Here is a 17,984-nt window from a genome sequence, read left to right as displayed (position 1 = left end):
TCCCCCATCCCTCTCTGTACAATGTTCACTCCTCCTTTCTCGTTCTCTTCGTTTCTACTCCTCATTTTCTCGCCCTCTTTCTCTCTTCCTCCATCTTCCTTGCTCTCGCTCTCTCTCTTGCACACGCATATATATAATTCAATTCAGAGGGCTTTATTGGCATGGGAAACATTTAAATGGCCAAAGTAAGAGAAATGGACAATAAACAAAAGTGAAATAAACAAGAAAAAACAGTGAACATTACACTCACAAAGGTTCCAAAAGAATAAAGACACTTCATATGTCTATATACAGTGTTCTAATGATGTGCAAATAGTTAACCTCTCTTGGGTATGTGGGACGCTAGCGTCCCACCTGCGGGACACACTATTCAACAGCCAGTGAAATAGCAGGGTGCCAAATTCAAAACAACAAAAATCTCATAATTCAAATTTCTCAAGCATACAACTATTATATCCCATTTTAAAGATACACTTCTCGTTAATCCAACCACAGTGTCCAATTTCAAAAAGGCTTTACAACGAAAGCATAACATTAGATTATGTTAGGACATCGCCTAGACAAGAAAAACCACACAGCCATTTTCCAAGCAAGGAGAGGAGTCACAAAAACCAGAAATACAGCTAAAATGAATCACTAACCTTTGATCTTCATCAGATGGCACTCATAGGACTTCATGTTACACAATACATGTATGTTTTGCTCGATAAAGTTCATATTTATATCCAAAATTTACAGAAATACTCATCATAAACGTTGATAAAATATACAACTGTTATTCAAAGAATTATAGATGCACTTCTCCTTAATGCAACCGCTGTGTCAGATTTCAAAAAAGTTTTATGGCGAAAGCACACTTTGCAATAATCTGAGTAAAGCGCTCAGCAACAACCAATACAGAAACCCGCCATATTGCGGAGCCAACAAAAGACAGAAATAACATTATAAATATTCACTTACCTTTGATGATCTTCATCGGAATGCATTCCCAGGAATCCCAGTTCCACAATAAATGTTTGTATTGTTTCGATAAAGTCCATATTTAAGTCGAAATACCTTCGCACGTTCAGTCCAGCATTCCAAATGCATTGTGCTCGCGCAGTAAGTTCAGACGAAAAGTCAAAGTTATATTACAGTTCGTAGAAACATGTAAAACGATGTATAGCATCAATCTTTAGGATGTTTTTATCATAAATCTTCGATAATATTCCAACCGGACAATTCCATTGTCTTCAGAAATTAAAAGGAACACACCTAACTCTCATGTGTGCCCGCCTGTCTGAGCTCATGTCATTTCCTCAGTCATCTGATTCCAATGGCTCTTATTCTCTCCCTATTCACAGTAGAAGCATGAAACAACGTTCTGAAGACTGTTGACATCTAGTGGAAGCCTCAGGAAGTGCAAAATGACCCCACAGACACTGTATGCTGGATAGGCAATCACTTGAAAAACTACAAACCTCAGATTTCCCACTTCCTGGTTGGATTTTTTCTCAGGTTTTTACCTGCCATATGAGTTCTGTTATACTCACAGACATCATTAAACCAGTTTTAGAAACTTCAGAGTGTTTTCTATCCAAATAATATGCATATCCTACCTTCTGGGCCTGAGTAGCAGGCAGTTTTCTACGGGCACGCTTTTCATCCGGATGTCAAAATACTGCCCCCTACCCCGATGAAGTTAAAGCACAAAAGGGAAAATAAATAAACATGAATATGGGTTGTAAACTCAGCAAAAAAAGAAACGTCCTCTCACTGTCAACTGCGTTTATTTTCAGCAAAATTAACGTGTAAATATTTGTATGAACAGAACATGATTCAACAGCTGATACATAAACTGAACAAGTTCCACCGACATGTGACTAACAGAAATTGAATAATGAGTCCCTGAACAAAGGGGGGGTCAAAAGTAACAGTCAGTATCTGCAGTGCAGCTCCTCCTCATGGACTGCACCAGATTTGCCAGTTCTTGCTGTGAGATGTTACCCCACTCTTCCACCAAGGCACCTGCAAGTTCCCGGACATTTCTGGGGGGAATGGCCCTAGCCCTCACCCTCCGATCCAACAGGTCCCAGACAAGCTCAATGGGATTGAGATCCGGGCTCTTCGCTGGCCATGGCAGAACACTGACATTCCTGTCTTGCAGGAAATCACGCACAGAACGAGCAGTATGGCTGGTGGCATTGTCATGCTGGAGGGTCATGTCAGGATGAACCTGCAGGAAGGGTACCACATGAGGGAGGATGTCTTCCCTGTAACTCACAGCGTTGAGATTGCCAGCAATGACAACAAGCTCAGTCCGATGATGCTGTGGCACACCGCCCCAGACCATGACGGACCCTCCACCTCCAAATCGAACCCGCTCCAGAGTACAGGCCTCGATGTAACGCTCATTCCTTCGGCGATAAACGCGAATCCGACCATCACCCCTGGTGCGACAAATCCGCGACTCGTCAGTGAAAAGCACTTTTTGCCAGTCCTGTCTGGTCCAGCGACGGTGGGGTTGTGCCTGTAGGCGACGTTGTTGCCGGTGATGTCTGGTGAGAACCTGCCTTACAACAGGCCTACAAGCCCTCAGTCCAGCCTCTATCAGCCTATTGTGGACAGTCTGAGCACTGATGGAGGGATTGTGCATTCCTGGTGTAACTCGGGCAGTTGTTGTTGCCATCCTGTACCTGTCCCGCAGGTGTGATGTTCGGATGTACCGATCCTGTGCAGGTGTTGTAACACGTGGTCTGCCACTGCAAGGACGATCAGCTGTCCATCCTGTCTCCCTGTAGCACTGTCTTGGGCGTCTTACATTACGGACATTTCAATTTATTGCCCGGGCCTCATCTGCAGTCCTCATGCCTCCTTGCAGCACGCCTAAGGCACTTTTATGCAGATTAGCAAGGACCCTGGGCATCTTTCTTTTGGTGTTTTTCAGAGTCAGTAGAAAGGCGTCTCTAGTGCCCTAAGTTTTCAGAACTGTGACCTTCAAACTGTGCCTACCGTCTGTAAGCTGTTAGTGTCTTAACGACCGTTCCACAGGTGGGAAGCATGGGAAACAGTGTGTAAACCCTTTACAATGAAGATGTGAAGTTATTGGATTTATTTGGAGTTAATTCGTAAAAATCCAAAATATCTTTGTAAGACAGGGTCCTGAAAAAGGGACTTTGGTGGTTGTAGAATTTAACAGCTCTTTTCCGGGTTTTGATCATTAGCGGGTATTGGCCTAATTCTGCTCTGAATGCATTATTTGGTGTTTTATGTTGTACACTGTGCATATTTTTGCAAAATTCTGCATGCAGAGTCTCAATTTGGTGTTTGTCCCATTTTGTGAATTCTTGGTTGGTGAGTAGACCCCAGACCTCACAACCATGAAGTGCAATGGGTTCTATAACTGATTCAAGTATCCCTCTCTAGCTTTCTTTCGCTTTTCTTCCGGTTATTTGTCTTCTGTGCAATAGTATCATTACCATCATGGCATCAGTAATTACCGTAGTAATTAACCATATGGCCCTGAATCAGCTTTGCTTATCTTAGACTTTAAAGAGTCATCTCCCTCCCTGCAGAGTGGCTGGGTGCCCCGGCGGGGGGAGCAGGGCCCTAAGACCATTGACCAGATCCACAAGGATGCTGAGCAGGAGGAACAAATGCAGCAGATCAAGGTTCAGCAACAGCTCATGTCAAGGAATGACGGAGGAGGACGAGGAGGTGGTGGAGGGGGAAGAGACGGGAGGGGGGGAGACAGAGGAGGAAGGGATCAGGGGGGCCGCGGTGGCCAGCATGGGGGCCAGCAGGTGGGAAGGGGCAGCCAGCCCCAGGACGAGGGCTGGAACACAGTGCCCATCTCCACCAAGAACAGACCCATCGATACCAGCCGGCTCAGTAAGATCACCAAGGTGAGGGGAGAGTTTCTTCATGTTTAGAACTACTAAAGGAACCTGTGTTTTTACTACATTACGAACACATGGGGTTCCTAATTCTGTCTGGGAATGTAAACAAAATTGTACGTATTGCCTTTTTGTGGCTCACAAGGATGCTTTTTGTATTTGCCATATAGAGCATGACAAGGTGAAGAGTTGTGTTGTCAGGGCTGAATGCTTTGCCTGGATGTCATGCTGGTTGGACTTTCTTTACTTTATTAGACATTTTTCATCAGATGTTTTACCAAGTCAAGTCCCACTGAGATGGATATCATTTTGGTATATCACCTCTGCTCTCTTAACCTTTTGACCTCTCCCCCACTAGCCTGGTGCTCTGGACTTCAGCAACCAGCTCCTTGCTCCCCAGCTCGGGGGTAAGGGCATGTGGGGCAGCTGGGGCAAGGGCAGCAGTGGAGGCACCACAGGAGCCAAGCCTGCCACCGGAGCTGACCCAGGTAGGGGCACATACGCATGTTCAAACACGCACACGCCTAACACACTGGCAGGTCTCTTAGAGACCTACTTCATACAAAGACATCCCTCACATAAAACCCCAACAAATGTGGCTCACTGTATACACACTAAACACGCACATCTATACACACTAAACACGCACATCTATACACACTAAACACGCACATCTATACACACTAAACACGCACATCTATACACACTAAACACGCACATCTAAACACGCACATCTATACACACTAAACACTCATGCCTGTACACACAGTTAACACCTACCATTTGTATTGTGTGTTGACCTCTCTCGCTCTCTCTCGCTCTCTCGCTCTCTCTCTCTCTCTCTCTCTCTCTCGTGCTCTCTCTCTCTCTCGTGCTCTCTCTCTCTCTCGTGCTCTCTCTCTCTCTCGTGCTCTCTCTCTCTCTCGTGCTCTCTCTCTCTCTCGTGCTCTCTCTCTCTCGTGCTCTCTCTCGTGCTCTCTCTCTCTCGTGCTCTCTCTCTCTCTCTCGTGCTCTCTCTCGTGCTCTCTCTCTGCTCTCTCTCTCTCTGGCTCTCCTCTCTCTCGTTGCTCTCTCTCTCTCTCTGTTGTTGTTTGCTCTCTCTATCTATCGTGCTCTCCTCTCTCTCCGTTTGTGCTCTCTATCTCGTGCTCTCTCTCTCTCTCGTGCTCTCTCTCTCGTGCTCTCTCTCTCGTGCTCTCTCTCTCGTGCTCTCTCTCTCGTGCTCGCTCTCTCTCTCGTGCTCGCTCTCTCGTGCTCTCTCGCTCGTGCTCGCTCTCTCTCGCTCTCTCTCTCGTGCTCGCTCTCTCTCTCGTGCTCGCTCTCTCTCGTGCTCGCTCTCTCTCGTGCTCGCTCTCGCTCGCGCTCTCTCGTGCTCGCTCGCTCTCTCGTGCTCGCTCGCTCTCTCGTGCTCGCTCGCTCTCTCGTGCTCTCTCTCTCTCTCGTGCTCGCTCTCTCGTGCTCGCTCTCTCGCTCTCTCGTGCTCGCTCTCTCTCTCTCTCGTGCTCGCTCTCTCGGCTCTCGCTCTCTCGTGCTCGCTCTCTCGCTCTCTCGTGCTCGCTCTCTCGCTCTCTTGTGCTCGCTCGCTCTCTCGTGCTCGCTCGCTCTCTCTCGTGCTCGCTCGCTCTCTCGCGCTCTCTCTCTCTCGTCTGCGCTCTCTCTCTCGTGCTCGCGCTCTCTCTCTCTCTCTCTCGTGCTCGCGCTCTCTCTCTCTCTCTCTCGTGCTCGCGCTCTCTCTCTCTCTCGTGCTCGCTCTCTCTCGCTCTCTCTCTCGTGCTCGCGCTCTCTCTCTCGTGCTCGCGCTCTCTCTCGTGCTCGCGCTCTCTCTCTCGTGCTCGCGCTCTCTCTCTCTCGTGCTCGCTCGCGCTCTCTCTCTCTCTCTCGTGCTCGCTCTCTCGCTCTCTCGTGCTCGCTCGCTCTCTCGTGCTCGCTCGCTCTCTCGTGCTCGCTCGCTCTCTCGTGCTCGCTCTCTCGCTCTCTCGTGCTCGCTCGCTCGCTCTCTCGTGCTCGCTCTCTCGCTCTCTCGTGCTCGCTCTCTCGCTCTCTCGTGCTCGCTCTCTCGCTCTCTCGTGCTCGCTCTCTCGTGCTCGCTCGCTCTCTCGCTCTCTCTCTCTCGTCTGCGCTCTCTCTCTCGTGCTCGCGCTCTCTCTCTCTCTCTCTCGTGCTCGCGCTCTCTCTCTCTCTCTCTCGTGCTCGCGCTCTCTCTCTCTCTCGTGCTCGCTCTCTCTCGCACTCTCTCTCGTGCTCTCTCTCTCGTGCTCGCGCTCTCTCTCTCGTGCTCGCGCTCTCTCTCGTGCTCGCGCTCTCTCTCGTGCTCGCGCTCTCTCTCGTGCTCGCGCTCTCTCTCTCTCGTGCTCACTCGCGCTCTCTCTCTCTCTCTCGTGCTCGCTCGCGCTCTCTCTCGTGCTCGCTCGCGCGCTCTCTCTCTCTCTCGTGCTCGCTCGCGATCTCTCTCTCGTGCTCGCTCGCGCTCTCTCTCTCTCGTGCTCGCTCGCGCTCTCTCTCTCTCTCGTGCTCGCTCGCGCTCTCTCTCGTGCTCGCTCGCGCTCTCTCTCGTGCTCGCTCGCGCTCTCTCTCTCTCGTGCTCGCTCGCGCTCTCTCTCTCTCGTGCTCGCTCGCGCTCTCTCTCTCTCGTGCTCGCTCGCGCTCTCTCTCTCTCGCGCTCGCTCGCGCTCTCTCTCTCTCGTGCTCGCTCGCGCTCTCTCTCGTGCTCGCTCGCGCTCTCTCTCGTGCTCGCTCGCGCTCTCTCGTGCTCGCTCGCGCTCTCTCGTGCTCGCTCGCGCTCTCTCGTGCTCGCTCGCGCTCTCTCGTGCTCGCTCGCGCCCTCTCTCTCTCGTGCTCGCTCGCGCCCTCTCTCTCTCGTGCTCGCTCGCGCCCTCTCTCTCTCGTGCTCGCTCGCGCTCTCTCTCTCTCTCTCTCGTGCTCGCTCGCGCTCTCTCTCGCTCTCTCACTCTCTCGTGCTCGCTCGCGCTCTCTCTCTCTCGTGCTCGCTCGCGCTCTCTCTCGTGCTCGCGCTCTCTCTCTCGCGCGCTCTCTCTCGCTCTCTCTCTCTCTCTCGTGCTCTCTCTCGCTCTCTCTTTTGCTCGCTCGCGCTCTCTCTCGCTCTCTCTCGTGCTCGCTTGCGCTCTCTCTCTCTCTCTCGTGCTCGCTCGCGCTCTCTCTCTCTCTCTCGTGCTCGCTCGCGCTCTCTCTCGTGCTCGCTCGCGTTCTCTCTCGTGCTCGCTCGCGTTCTCTCTCGTGCTCGCTCTCTCTCTCGTGCTCGCTCGCGCTCTCTCTCTCGTGCTCGCTCGCGCTCTCTCTCTCGTGCTCGCTCGCGCTCTCTCTCTCTCGTGCTCTCTCTCTCTCTCGTGCGCTCTCTCTCTCTCTCTCTCTCTCTTTCTCTTTCTCTCTCTCTCTCGGTCTGTTCTCTAGCAGCGGAGACTGGCCGTCCGACCACCGGCAACCGTTTCTCTGCCCTGCAGCAGTCTGCTCCACCAGCATCCTCCTCAGACGCTGACCGCAGGGTACCCCAGAGGTCACTACTGCTCTTTCTATTTGCCTTTCTTTTTCTCACCATTCTTCCTTCCTCTCCTGACTCGCTTACACACCTATTTTCTAACTCTTTCTCTCTCTCCCCCCACTTTCCCATCTCTTCTATTTCTCTCCCTCGTTCTTTTCCTCTTTCATCTCTCTCCTCTCGCCTATTCCCTCAATGCTCTCCCCCCTCTCTCTCGTAACGCTCTCTCCCCCTCTCTCGTAACGCTCTCTCCCCCCTCTCTCTCGTAACGCTCTCTCCCCCCTCTCTCTCGTAACGCTCTCTCTCTCGTAACGCTCTCTCCCCCCTCTCTCTCTTAACGCTCTCTCCCCCCTCTCTCTCTTAACGCTCTCTCCCCCCCTCTCTCTCGTAACGCTCTCTCCCCCCTCTCTCTCTCGTAACGCTCTCTCCCCCCTCTCTCTCGTAACGCTCTCTCCCCCCTCTCTCTCTCGTAACGCTCTCTCTCCATCCTCTCTCTCGTAAGCTCGCTCTCTCCATCCCCTCTCTCGTAACTCTCTCCCCTCTCTCGCAACTCTCCCCCCTCTCTCGTAACGCTCCCCCCTCTCTCGTAACGCACTCCTCCCTTTCTTTCGTGACGCTCTCTCTCACCCCCTCTCTCTCGTGACGCTCTCTCCCCCCTCTCTCTCGTAACGCTCTCCCCCCCCTCTCTCTCGTAACGCTCGCTCTCCCCCTGTCTCTCGTAACGCTCGCTCTCCCCCTGTCTCTCTCGTAACGCTCGCTCTCCCCCTGTCTCTCTCGTAACGCTCGCTCTCCCCCCCTCTCTCTCGTAACACTCGCTCTCCCCCCTCTCTCTCGTAACACTCGCTCTCCCCCCTCTCTCTCGTAAAGCTCGCTCTCCCCTCTCTCTCGTAGAGCTCGCTCTCCCCCCTCTCTCTCGTAGAGCTCGCTCTCCCCCCCTCTTTCTCGTAGAGCTCGCTCTCCCCCCCTCTTTCTCGTAGAGCTCGCTCTCCCCCCCTCTCTCTCGTAACGGTCGCTCTCCCCCCTCTCTCTCGTGACGCTCCCCCTCTCCCCCCTCTCTCTCGTAACGCTCCCCCTCTCTCTCTCGTAAAACTCGCTCTCTCCCCCCTCTCTCTCATAAAGCTCGCTCTCCCCCCCTCTCTCTCGTAAAGCTTGCTCTCTCTCCCCCCTCTCTCTCGTAACGCTCGCTCTCCATCCTCTCTCTCGTAACGCTCCCCCCTCTCTCGTAACGCTCTCTCCCTCTCTCTCGTGACGCTCTCTCTCTCGTAACGCTCCTCCTCTCTCGTAATGCTCCCCCTCTCTCTCGTAACGCTCCTCCTCTCGTAACGCTCCTCCTCTCGTAACGCTCTCCCTCTCTCATAACGCTCCCCCTCTCTCTCGTAACGCTCCCCCTCTCTCGTAACGCTCCCCCTCTCTCTCGTAACGCTCCCCCTCTCTCTCGTAACGCTCCCCCTCTCTCTCGTGACGCTCCCCCTCTCTCTCGTGACGCTCCTCCTCTCTCGTAACGCTCGCCCTCTCTCTCGTAACGCTCGCCCTCTCTCTCGTAACGCTCCTCCTCTCTCGTAACGCTCCCCCTCTCGTAACGCTCTCCCTCTCTCATAACGCTCCCCCTCTCTCTCGTAACGCTCCCCCTCTCTCTCGTAACGCTCCCCCTCTCTCGTAACGCTCCCCCTCTCTCTCAACGCTCCCCCTCTCTCTCGTAACGCGCCCCCTCTCTCTCGTAACGCTCCCCCTCTCTCTCGTGACGCTCCCCCTCTCTCTCGTGACGCTCCCCCTCTCTCTCGTAACGCTCCTCCTCTCTCTCGTAACGCTCGCCCTGTCTCTCGTAACGCGCGCTCTCTCTCTCCCCTGTCTCTCGTAACGCGCGCTCTCTCTCCCCCCTGTCTCTCGTAACGCGCGTGCTCTCTCTCTCCCCTCTCTCTCGTAACGCACGCTCTCTCCCCTCTCTCTCGTAACGCACGCTCTCTCCCCTCTCTCTCGTAACGCACGCTCTCTCCCCTCTCTCTCGTAAAGCGCGCTCTCTCTCCCCCCCTCTCGTAACGCGCTCTCGTAAAGCGCGCTCTCTCTCCCCCCTCTCGTAACGCGCTCTCGTAACGCGCACTCTCTCGCAACGCTCCTCCCTCTCTCGTAACGCTCTCTTTCTCCCCCCCTCTGTAGGTCCAGCTCCAGTCGTGACCGGGACAGGTTCGACCGCTTCGAGCGGCACGACAGTAGTCGTGAGGAGCGTAGCGGCAGTCGCGACGCCCGCCCCACTATCACTAAGCGCAGCTTCAGCCGTGAGACAGAGGAGCGTAGGGGCGATTGTTGCACCCCTACGGAACCCCCCGTCCGGCGCGTAGCCAGCATGACTGACGACAGAGACCGGGGAGGCAGCCGTAGCCGGGGAGGCAGCCGTAGCCGGGACAGGGCTCCCAGCAAAGAGGTTGTTGGTAGGAGATTATACACACAGACTGCGTTCAGACACACACAGACTGCATACACATGCTACAACACATGCTACTTGACACACTGCCTTCGCATACATATCCACGCATGCGCTCACATTGGATACATTTATACACTCTTAGTGTATAACTGTGTGGTTATGTATAATTGTCTGTGTTAGTATATACTAGTTTGTGTTAATATAACTATGTTGTGTGTTGTGTTAATATAACTATGTTGTGTGTTGTATCTGTGCAGTGACGCGTGAGACAGCCCCCACCCCTCCCCCCGATACTCCGACCAGACTGGCCATGACCGAGGAGGAGCTGGAGAAGAAGTCCAGCGCCATCATCGAGGAGTACCTCCACCTCAACGACATGAAGGTATACACACACACAGACACACCCATATCAATGACATGCTCACTCACGCACCATCAGTTTCATGTCAGTGACAAAGATACACACACATTTGGAGGCCATAGTAAAGCTAACTGCCATATACTAAACCCCTGTCCTTCCCCCTCCGGCCCTGTAGGAGGCACTGCAGTGTGTAGTGGAGCTGAACAGCGCCCCGCTGCTCTTTGTGTTTGTGCGGAACGGTTTGGAGAACACTCTGGAGCGCAGCGCCATCGCCAGAGAACGCATGGGCCTGCTGCTGCACCAGCTCATCAAGGCTGGCATCATGCCCACAACAGAGTACTACAAAGGGTAAGGAGAGTATGTGTAGTACTTCCCTATAGACCAGATTGTGTGCTGTGGAGAGGGGGAGAGCGAGGGGTAAGGGGAGAGAGACAGACTGGGGGGCTTAGGGGGAAGAGCGAGGGGGGAGTAGGGAGAGAGAGCTGGGTGGGAGGGAGGGAGAAAGGGGTGGCGAGGGGGGAGAGCATGGGTGTTGAGCGTTTGTAAATTAGTCAGTTAGACGAGAGTGCTCTGAAATCGGAGTAGATAGCCAGAGCCAATTGTCATGACGTGACTATCATTAATTGGCTTTCCTGTGGCTCAGTTGGTAGAGCATGGTGTTTGCAACGCCAGGGTTGTGGGTTCGATTCCCACGGGGGGCCAGTACAAAAAAAAAAAAATGCATGTAATTAAATGTAATGTATGAAATGTATGCATTCACTACTGTAAGTCGCTCTGGATAAGAGCGTCTGCTAAATGACTAAAATGTAAATGTAAAATGTGATGACTGTTATGCTATTTTATTAACCTGTCTGGGCTAGGGGGCAGTATTTTCACCGCCGGATGAAAAACGTACCCAATTTAAACAGGTGACTACTCTGGCCCAGAAACTAGAATATGCATATTAGATTTGGATAGAAAACACTCTGAAGTTTCTAAAACTGTTTGAATGGTGTCTGTGAGTATAACAGAACTCATATGGCAGGCAAAAACCTGAGGAAAAGTCAACCAGGAAGTGGAGGATCTGAGAATTGTAGTTCTTCTTTCTCGTCCCTTTCGAAACTACAGTATCTGTGGGGTTACTTTGCACTTCCTAAGGCTTCCATTGGCTGTCAAAAGCCTTCAGAAAGTTGTTTCAGCCTTCTCCTGTTACTGGGCAGATAATAGGAGCTCAGTTTCTGAGTGGACTGCCTGTGGACAAAGGGATTGGATATGCGCAGTCACGCGAGCGCGCTGTTCCTTCTTTTACTCCTTGAATGAATACGCTATTGTCCGGTTGGAATATTATTGCAAGTTTACGTTAAAAATACCATCAAGATTGATTTTAAACAGCGTTTGACATGCTTCTAAGTACGGTAATGGAACATTTTGACTTTTCGTCTCTGGTACCGCGCTCGCGCGTTATGCCTTTGGATAGTGCTCTGAACGCACGAACAACAACTGAGGTATTTGGACATAAATATGTATTATTTCGAACAAAAACAACATTTCTTGTGGAAGTAGCAGTCCTGGGAGTGCATTTTGACAAAGATCAGCAAAGGTAAGAGAATATTTCTAATACTAATTCTGAGTTTAGGTTGCGCCGAACTTGGCGGGTGTCTGTATAGCTCGCTTTGATGGCTGAGCTATGTACTCAGAATATTGAAAAATGTGCTTTCTCCGTAAAGCTATTTTAAAATCTGACAAAGCGGTTGCATCCAGGAGTAGTCTATCTATAATTCTTTAAATAATTGTTATATATTTTATCAACGTTTATGATGAGTATTTTTGTAAATTGATGTGCACATTCATCGGAAGTTTTGGTGGGAATACATTGTCTGAACATCATGCGCCAATGTAAAATGCTGTTTTTGGATATAAATATGAACTTTATCGAACAAAACATACATGTATTGTGTAACATAATGTCCTAGGAGTGTCATCTGATGAAGATCGTTACATGCAACAGCTAAAAATTACAGACCTCTACATGCTTTGTAAGTAGGAAAACCTGCAAAATCGGCAGTGTATCAAATACTTGTTCTCCCCACTGTATATATTTACGAGTGGATGTCTTTGTTGTCTCTGAACTTGATCCGTCTATGGGAAGTGGTTTGATGTAAGTCTCTGGTTGTCACCAGAGGTCACAATGTCCTTAGTTGTAGTAGGCTTCTTTTGTCTTAGTGTCCCTAGAATGGGTACTTCAGACGTTCCAATGATTGTTTGATGTGTTCTTCCTCGTGTCTTTGGTCAAAGTTCTAGACTTTCATATCCAGCTGCAGACTGAGAATGTTTGGTATAGTCTTCACCTTCTTCACTCGTCGAGAGTTACGGAGGGTCTTAACTTTTTCTGGTCTTGTAGCCAACGCTCCACGCTGTCTGGTCTGTAGAGATTAAACCATTTGTAACGTATTCAGCTCGAGCTGCACGTAGACTGGACTAATGTGAATTTTGTCCTTTTTTAAGCATTCTGGTTTAAAGGGGGCGTTCCATCATGCCGGCACAATGTTTGTGCTCACGTGGGCGGGGTTACTGACTGGATAAAACTTTATATGACAACAATTATCTCATTTAGAAGACTAAAATCACATTATCTTCCCAAAAGTGTTCTTATACTTAATCATTGATTTTATACATTTAGATGCAAACCTGCTAACTCGGCCGTGTACACTTTCAGAGTTAAAGTTCTCTTGTTATACCATCCGTAATGATGTCACAAAATGCTAAATGATATGACATGATCATTATTTGGATCCCCACCAACCATTCCAAACCTTTGGATTTCAAAACGAATGTTCCAAAGTCCAATCTTTTGATGTTGACGTTTTGGCAGCACAGTCTCTCTCTACACACATCACATTCCTTTGCTCAATACTGCAGGGCAAGAGAGAAAGTTTACGACGAGCGTTAAGTCATAAAACCGGCCCAAATCCATCCCTCTCCCCCTCTGTGGGGAGAGAGAGAGAGCGCTGTACATTTGATCCACTGTAAACTAATCCTTTGGATCCTCACAGGAGACTCATGACAGAATTTACCAGCTATCGACAGTTGTCACAGTGACATCATAAACATTGTTTAGCTAGCTAAACAATGAACCATAATCCCAACTCATGTTACTACCCTGCATGAATCTGCAGTTAGCTAACCAAGCAGGTTCAATGTTAGCTAGCTAGCTAACATTAGGCTATAACTAGCAATGCAAATGACTCTGAGATACGAATAATATTACTACACAGATCATACATGTAACGTTAGCTAGCTAGCTAACAGTACACTAACTTAAAAAGGAAACCACTTTCTGTCAAAATTAGAAATGTGTAATATCTGAAAATGTAGCCAGTTAGACTCTCTTAGCCGTATACATGGATGGATGCTTCTCCCTCTCTGTCATGGTTGCCCTTAGTTTGAAGATGTAATCCGGAGACAGGTGTTTTATACAACACAGCCTTCTGTGTGTTCAACTCCGTCTGCATATTTGCAATCAAACACCAGAATTTTCTCCTTCTTAGCTATCATATTCTAATTCCACTGATTTCAAAACTCGGTACTCCAGAAAGTGGAGAGCAACACTTATGCAGTTTTACTACGTGATATATTTCCTAAAAGCTGCGTTAGAAACGATTAACTACACATACTGACCAGCTCATATTCTAGGCAGAAGCCTGCTACATGGCAGACCAATCTGAGCTCGTCTCTTGGCATGTCCAGCCCACTCGTTATCTCAGCCAATCATGTCTAGCGGGAAGGTTGTGGTCTTTATTCCATGGCAAAACCAACTAGGCTCGTAATTTAACAATTTTATTAGTATTTACAGATGGCTTACAAGTTTGTTATTGAGGCACATGAAAGTTCACGTTCCAGAAGGCATTTCTGCCAATAGCAACATTTTGATTTAAAAAAAATTAAGTTTACGTTCAAATGCCTCTCCTGTGAAGTAGTGACGCCCGACATACGCCTAGTTTCCTGAAACGAGTCACAATTAGGCCCATACCTGCTAATTATCAATATCCAGAAAAGAGATGTTAAATTCTACAACCACCTAAAAGGAAGTGATTCCCAAACCTTCCAGAACAATGCCAACACCTACAGAGAGATGAACCTGGAGAAGTGTCCCCTAAGCAAGCTGGTCCTGGGGCTCTGTTCACAAACAGACCCCACAGAGCCCCAGGACAGCAACACAATTAGACCCAACCAAATCATGAGAAAACAAAGGTAATTACTTGACACATTGGAAAGAATTAACAAAAAAACAGAGCAAACTAGAATGCTTTTTGGCCCAAAACAGAGTACACAGTGTCAGAATACCTGACCACTGTGACTGACCCAAAATGTATGGAGATCTTTGACTATGTACAGACTCAGTGAGTATAGCCTCACTATTAAGAGAGGCCACTCTCAAGGCAGACCTGGCTCTCAAGAGAAGACAGGTTATGTGCCCACTGCCCACAAAATGAGGTGGAAACTGAGCTGCACTTCCTAACCTCCTGCCAAATGTATGACCATATTAGAGAGACATATTTCCCTCAGATTACACAGACCCACAAAGAATGTTGAAAACAAACCCAATTTTGATAAACTCCTATATCTATTGGGTGTCGACAGAGCAGTGCCACAAAAGTACTGTGTGCTTGTTAGAGAAAATAATCTCTAAGGGTCAATGTATGTGTGTATGCTATGAGTAAGGTTTTTACCTGGTTGTGTGTTTTCATCATAGGCTCCAAGAGATCCTGGAGATGGCTGAGGACATGGCCATAGACATCCCCCACATCTGGCAATACCTGTCTGAGCTCATCAACCCCATGCTCCACGAGGGAGGCATCCCCATGGGACAGCTCTTCAGGTGAGGCCCAGGCTTTATAGGCCGCGTAGGCCCAAACTCTGGAGGTCACTGTCATATAAGTGTTGATGCCAGAAGGCTTTGACTGATGCTTCACTTATTGATGAATAGTTATCTGACGAGATGGTATTTTTCACGTTTTCATAAATTCATAGAATGTCAGGAATGATGTATAGTTAGGAATTTGTGAACATTCTATAGCAATCTTGAATGGGATAGCTGACCTGTGTTTGGACAATTAATTGACACTGCAGTAAATAAAACCTAATAAAAACATCTGTCTTGTCCAGGACCAGAGTCTACGCAGACTGGTGCGCCATAGCCAATCAGAGCTACAGTAGGCTTATATGCTGATAAGCCATTTGACACACGGCAAATGTTGCCTACAATATTTAGCAAGTTTTCAGACCCTTCCAGCGACTTCTATTGGTAAAAGATTCTAGCGACAAATGAAGCTACTTACACGGGCATGCCATCATTCACTAGAACTGGACTGTGTGTTTACAGGCAGTAGGGCCTGCCATCATTCACTTTGAACTGGACTGTGTGTTAACAGGCAGTAGGACCTGCCATCATTCACTTTGAACTGGACTGTGTGTTAACAGGCAGTAGGACCTGCCATCATTCACTATGAACTGGACTGTGTGTTAACAGGCAGTAGGACCTGTCATCATTCACTTTGAACTGGACTGTGTGTTTACAGGCAGTAGGGCCTGCCATCATTCACTATGAACTGTAAGTCGCTCTGGATAAGAGCGTCTGCTAAATGACTAAAATGTAAATGTAAACTGGACTGTGTGTTTACAGGCAGTAGGACCTGCCATCATTCACTATGAACTGGACTGTGTGTTAACAGGCAGTAGGGCCTGACATCATTCACTATGAACTGGACTGTGTGTTAACAGGCAGTAGGGCCTGTCATCATTCACTATGAACTGGACTGTGTGTTTACAGGCAGTAGGACCTGCCATCATTCACTATGAACTGGACTGTGTGTTTACAGGCAGTAGGGCCTGCCATCATTCACTTTGAACTGGACTGTGTGTTAACAGGCAGTAGGGCCTGTCATCATTGACTTTGAACTGGACTGTGTGTTTACAGGCAGTAGGACCTGTCATCATTCACTTTGAACTGGACTGTGTGTTTACAGGCAGTAGGGCCTGTCATCATTCACTATGAACTGGACTGTGTGTTTACAGGCAGAAGGACCTGCCATCATTCACTATGAACTGGACTGTGTGTTAACAGGCAGTAGGACCTGTCATCATTCACTTTGAACTGGACTGTGTGTTAACAGGCAGTAGGGCCTGACATCATTCACTATGAACTGGACTGTGTGTTAACAGGCAGTAGGACCTGCCATCATTCACTATGAACTGGACTGTGTGTTTACAGGCAGTAGGACCTGTCATCATTCACTTTGAACTGGACTGTGTGTTTACAGGCAGTAGGGCCTGTCATCATTGACTTTGAACTGGACTGTGTGTTTACAGGCAGTAGGACCTGTCATCATTCACTTTGAACTGGACTGTGTGTTTACAGGCAGTAGGGCCTGTCATCATTCACTATGAACTGGACTGTGTGTTAACAGGCAGTAGGGCCTGTCATCATTCACTATGAACTGGACTGTGTGTTAACAGGCAGTAGGACCTGCCATCATTCAGTTTGAACTGGATTGTGTGTTTACAGGCAGTAGGGCCTGCCATCATTCACTATGAACTGGACTGTGTGTTAACAGGCAGTAGGGCCTGTCATCATTCACTTTGAACTGGACTGTGTGTTAACAGGCAGTAGGGCCTGACATCATTCACTATGAACTTGACTGTGTGATAACAGTCAGTAGGGCCTGTCATCATTGACTTTGAACTGGACTGTGTGTTTACAGGCAGTAGGACCTGTCATCATTCACTTTGAACTGGACTGTGTGTTAACAGGCAGTAGGGCCTGTCATCATTCACTATGAACTGGACTGTGTGTTAACAGGCAGTAGGGCTTGTCATCATTCACTATGAACTGGACTGTGTGTTAACAGGCAGTAGGACCTGTCATCATTCACTATAAACTGGACTGTGTGTTTACAGGCAGTTGGGCCTGTCATCATTCACTATGAACTGGACTGTGTGTTTACAGACAGTTGGACCTGCCATCATTCACTATGAACTGGACTGTGTGTTTACAGGCAGTAGGACCTGCCATCATTCACTTTGAACTGGACTGTGTGTTTACAGGCAGTAGGACCTGCCATCATTCACTATGAACTGGACTGTGTGTTTACAGGCAGTAGGACCTGCCATCATTCACTATGAACTGGACTGTGTGTTTACAGGCAGTAGGGCCTGTCATCATTCACTTTGAACTGGACTGTGTGTTTACAGGCAGTAGGACCTGCCATCATTCACTATGAACTGGACTGTGTGTTTACAGGCAGTAGGACCTGTCATCATTCACTTTGAACTGGACTGTGTGTTTACAGGCAGTAGGGCCTGTCATCATTGACTTTGAACTGGACTGTGTGTTTACAGGCAGTAGGACCTGTCATCATTCACTATGAACTGGACTGTGTGTTAACAGGCAGTAGGACCTGCCATCATTCACTATGAACTGGACTGTGTGTTAACAGGCAGTAGGACCTGTCATCATTCACTATAAACTGGACTGTGTGTTTACAGGCAGTTGGGCCTGTCATCATTCACTATGAACTGGACTGTGTGTTTACAGACAGTTGGACCTGCCATCATTCACTGTGAACTGGACTGTGTGTTTACAGGCAGTAGGACCTGCCATCATTCACTTTGAACTGGACTGTGTGTTTACAGGCAGTAGGACCTGCCATCATTCACTATGAACTGGACTGTGTGTTTACAGGCAGTAGGACCTGCCATCATTCACTATGAACTGGACTGTGTGTTTACAGGCAGTAGGGCCTGTCATCATTCACTTTGAACTGGACTGTGTGTTTACAGGCAGTAGGACCTGCC

The 17,984-nt window shown here is 49.1% G+C and overlaps 1 protein-coding gene across 11 annotated transcripts in view; it reads left to right on the top strand.

Annotated features, from left to right (window-relative positions):
* Positions 1-17,984, top strand: part of LOC115169855 (eukaryotic translation initiation factor 4 gamma 1) — a 58,331-nt gene that overhangs the window by 30,829 nt on the left and 9,518 nt on the right. For 9 of the 11 annotated variants that reach the window (XM_029725901.1, XM_029725899.1, XM_029725897.1 and 6 more), the window contains 7 exons: positions 3,555-3,884; positions 4,234-4,363; positions 7,284-7,386; positions 9,523-9,794; positions 10,048-10,172; positions 10,327-10,499; positions 14,884-15,009. In XM_029725901.1, coding sequence (XP_029581761.1) covers positions 3,555-3,884; positions 4,234-4,363; positions 7,284-7,386; positions 9,523-9,794; positions 10,048-10,172; positions 10,327-10,499; positions 14,884-15,009 — 1,259 coding nt within the window. The remainder of the gene's footprint in view (positions 1-3,554; positions 3,885-4,233; positions 4,364-7,283; positions 7,387-9,522; positions 9,795-10,047; positions 10,173-10,326; positions 10,500-14,883; positions 15,010-17,984) is intronic. The other 2 variants (XM_029725902.1, XM_029725892.1) reach the window with 1 other exon arrangement.

The sequence above is a fragment of the Salmo trutta genome, chromosome 31 (genome assembly GCF_901001165.1).
Source record: "Salmo trutta chromosome 31, fSalTru1.1, whole genome shotgun sequence".
In the NCBI taxonomy this organism is placed as follows: domain Eukaryota; kingdom Metazoa; phylum Chordata; class Actinopteri; order Salmoniformes; family Salmonidae; genus Salmo; species Salmo trutta.
This window is presented reverse-complemented; position numbering and strand designations above follow the sequence as displayed.